Here is a 4,396-nt window from a genome sequence, read left to right on the forward strand (position 1 = left end):
AGAAATTATTGTCGTCCATTTCAAAATTTTCTAATCTTAAAAACCTTGTATCTCAACTAATACTGATCTCTCAGAGTGGTTCTATATCATAAATTATAGGGTTTTTCATATTTTACAACATATATGTAATTTCCATGCTTTCAACCCTGTTTGCACAATTCAAGGGTTTTTGGACCTAATTCCCCCTACTATGACGACGAACAAAATCCTTGAATAAAAGTTAGTGATATATTCATGACTTCCATTACAGCTACATAGATTTAAATATATATATATATATATATATATATAATATATATATATATATATATATATATATACATATATATATGTGTATATATATATATATATATATATATATATATATATATATATATATATATATATATATATATATATATATATATATATATATAAAGTATATATAAACATTATTTTCTTTCAACAAACTAAACATTGAAATATCACTATTTTGGGGGTAGGAAACGGGGCGTGGGGGGCGGTCAATGGAACATTGGAATCTAGGGACAAAAACAAAACGGTTTCAAATCCTGATTTATCATACATTTCGCTTGTCCTCCGTACAAATTGAGTCGTACTATATCACCCTGTACTGATGCTCTCTTACTGTCCATATTGTATCTCATGAGCGCCTCATAGACGGCACCTGCTGGTTTGGTTATGATAGTCACTTGGTAAAAAGGATCTCCGGTTATACTACCTCTTATAGTCAGAATTGGTTTCACAGAGTCCAAAGAAAGCAGAGCACATTTATGTCTAAACTGTACTGTCCTCTTAACCACATCACTCATTAATTGGTGGTATAAAATATCACTGATATATCCCGGAACGCTCTCGTTCGATACGAATTTACAATTACAGAATTGCATCGGAATGCCAGCCTGGCTGCAATTTCTTTCCATCGGAATTTCATCAAAAAGGCCAATAGCTCTGGAGCTGAGGTTTCCTTTTTGGGTTTTCCCGTTGAATTTGAGCAAATCCATCAAAGTTTTCTGTATGTCAAAGAATGTCGTCAGGCGGTTCTGATTGGTCCGGAATGTTTCCATTACTTCAGGATACTTTTTCTTAAACCATAGTGGAAACATGAAGAACATGAACGGGGTGCTCGTCTCGACCTTTCCATTGTAAGTGAGCCTGAAGAAAGAAACAGGAATTAATCATTAACTCAACTAAACCTGAATTTGGGCTTTTATAAAGTGAACTATTCACTAAATATGCTCAAATTCCTTTTCAAGGGGTCTCACCATGTAAGACGAGAGATGACGTTTGCAGGACTCTCTTACATTGTTTAGATAGAAACAAAGCATGCAAGGTACTCATTATATACCTGAGTGTGATGAAGGAATACTAGTAAAGAATATTTTACAAGGTCCTAAATATGCTTCGCCTTAATCAGGACTCGAACTAGGGACATAACGTCTGGAACTGCTGTCGGTTTCAAGTTATAAGTAATGAACCGGCAGGTTTTTTGTCGTTCAGGGTCAGTCTTTTTGGCATGACATGATCTTGCCCAGACTGGTGAGGCGTGTTCGGCTGATGAATAGCAGAGGGCTAGTGCGATTGTCCTGACTGTTTTTGGATCTGCTCCCCATGTTGTATTTGGCACTTTTCTTAGGAGGTTGTTTCTTGAGGCCACCTTTGCTTTTGATTTCTTGGTGTGCTGAGAAATGTAAATGTTACTGCTCGAAGCTCGAAGATACAATCAACAAGAGGTTGTGCCGAGAGAAGGACAGGGTACGATCTAAGCAGACAAGGGGGTTCACGGAGTTTTCTTCAATTTGATAGATGGTTGATAAATGATTGATAGATGTATTTTGGACGATTGATAAATGATTGATAGATGTATTAAAGACGATTGATGGATGATTGATAGATGTATTAAAGGCGATTGATGGATGATTGATAGATGTATTAAAGACGATTGATGGATGATTGATAGATGATTGATAAATGTATTAAAGGCGATTGATAGATGATTGATATATTTATTAAAGACGATTGATGGATGATTGATAGATGTATTAAAGACGATTGATGGATGATTGATAGATTATATAGTAAAGACGATTGATGGATGATTGATAGCTGATTGATAGATTTATTAAAGACGTTTGATGGATGTTTGATAAATGCATTAATGGCGATTGATAAATGATTCATAGATGATTTATAGATGATTGATGATGATTGAGATATGTCTTATAGATGATTGCTAGATGATGATTGACAGACGATTGATAGATAATTTATAGATGATAATTGATAGATGATTGATAGATGGTTGAAAGATGTTAGATGATGATTGAGATATGTCTTATAGATGATTGATAGATGTATTATAATTGATTGATAGACGATTGACAGATGCTGATTGATATATGATTGACAGATGGTTTATATATTGTTGATGATGATTGAGAGATGTCTTGTATATTATTGATAGATGATGATTGACAGCTGGTTGATAGATGATTGATATATGATTGGTAGATGATTGATTATCATTCAAAGTCTTATAGATGATTGATTGATGAATAAAAGGTGATTGATAGATGATTGATGATGATTGGTATATGATTGATGATTTTTTTAAAGAAATGTCTTATAGATGATTGATAAATGATTGATTGTGTTATAGATGATTGGTGACGAAAATAAATGTTTGATGATGGTTGATAGATGATTTATAGATGATTGGTAGATGGTTGATATATGATTGATAGCTGTCTTATAGATGATTGATGATGATTGATGATGATTGATAGCTGTCTTATAGATGATTGATGATGATTGATGATGATTTATAGCTGTCTCATAGATGATTGATGATTGATAGATGATTGGTGATGATTGACAGATGATTGATGATGATTGATAGATGTTTTATAGATGATTGGTAGATAATTGATAGATTATTTGATATGACTGATAGATCATTGATTGTCACCTTCTCGGACAGTTTATTACAGTACGAGACAGTTTGTCACATTGCAGGAGAGTTTGGTACATTGCAAGACAGATTGTCACATTTCCAGACAGTTTGTCAGATTGTGTAACATTTTGTCATATTGACAGACAGTTTATGACATTGTGAGACATTTTGACACATTTCCAGACAGTTTTTCACATTGTGAGACAGTTTGTCACATTGACAGACATTTTGTTACATTGCAAGACAGATTGTCACATTTTAGGTCTATCATTGTCAAATGAAAATTTAAATCTCCTTAAAAATTAAAAATGAACGATTCACAGATTATACGCTGTTATATTTTTCCCCATTGAATACAAGTGACAGTCGACAGTTGTCAATTGCTTGTCTTGTATTTTAACTCTGTTGTACTCTGGACAAAAAAGCGTATTTAAAATTTTAGGCAAACACTAGGCCCACATTTTGTCAAAAACTCTTCAACCTGAGAGATAGTGTCATTTTAATTAATCAATATTTGGAGGACAAGTTTTTTGGCACAAATTATAAATAAGATTTTTTATATTTTAAACAGAACTGACATACCTAAAACTAGTAAACCTTGGTCCGTGGTCACTGAAAAAGATAATTATTGTGTTGTTTAAAATGTTTCTTCTATTCAACTCTTTGAAAAAATTCAAATATATCTCGTCGGCGCTTCCAGCTTTATTCTGATCATCATGACTAAGTTTGTTGTAATAATTGTAGATGAAATATGGCTTGCGTTTCGTATTGTTGAAAGTGGACATGATTTTTAGAAAGTAGTTCTGTAACACCACCATTTGTGGAGCGTCTCCCAGACAATACTTTGCACTTTTGCGTTGCTGATTTGCCTTAGAAATGGCCAGGGTCAGAGCTCGGTTGTAGTAATCAAAAGTTGGATTTCTCCACCCTTTGTTTTTGTATAGATGATAAGCCGTTAATCCGATTTCATCGAATCCCATTGCTGTACGGTAACCAGCATTTTGATAATGGTGCCAAATGAACTTGTCCTCAATATCATCAAAAAATCGTTCCCGTTTATAGAATATTGATAATTCTTGTACGTTGTAACCAGAGTGCATAACGATAACATTGGGTAACGTTTTCTCTCCTACTTTATTGAACTTGCGGAGCTCTTTTGCATTGAGTTCGTTGATGACGTAATCTCTTGTCTTAGGCATTGTACGGATTAGATTTTGTTTGGACATTCCATCCACTCCCATTATGAAAACACTCATAGTTTCTAACGGTGTATTTTCCCTCACATGCCTTTTATAATTTGTTTCACACCTTTCTTCAACTTGAGGTTTTATCAAAATCCGACCTTCAACCATCTGACTCACGACCGTTTCATTCAGGAAGCATTGCACCCATACATTTTCTTCATTCTTTAGTTTTAAAGGATCTTTGAGAAATTTTTCAGAC

General features: G+C 33.7%; 1 protein-coding gene across 1 annotated transcript in view; it reads right to left on the reverse strand.

The window, feature by feature from the left end:
* Positions 1-495: 495 nt before the first annotated feature.
* The window catches only part of LOC144979241 (uncharacterized), a 13,898-nt gene continuing 9,997 nt past the window's right edge, over positions 496-4,396 (reverse strand). The window contains exons 3-4 of the mRNA XM_078925850.1: positions 3,536-4,396; positions 496-1,155 (exon numbers count right to left, since the gene is read on the reverse strand). The exon at positions 3,536-4,396 is cut by the window's right edge and continues 733 nt beyond it. Coding sequence (XP_078781976.1) covers positions 522-1,155; positions 3,536-4,396 — 1,495 coding nt within the window. The 3' untranslated portion in view covers positions 496-521. The remainder of the gene's footprint in view (positions 1,156-3,535) is intronic.

Source organism: Berghia stephanieae, chromosome 9 (assembly GCF_034508935.2).
Source record: "Berghia stephanieae isolate SIO BIC M18660-M18661 chromosome 9, UCSD_Bste_1.3, whole genome shotgun sequence".
NCBI lineage: Eukaryota > Metazoa > Mollusca > Gastropoda > Nudibranchia > Aeolidiidae > Berghia > Berghia stephanieae.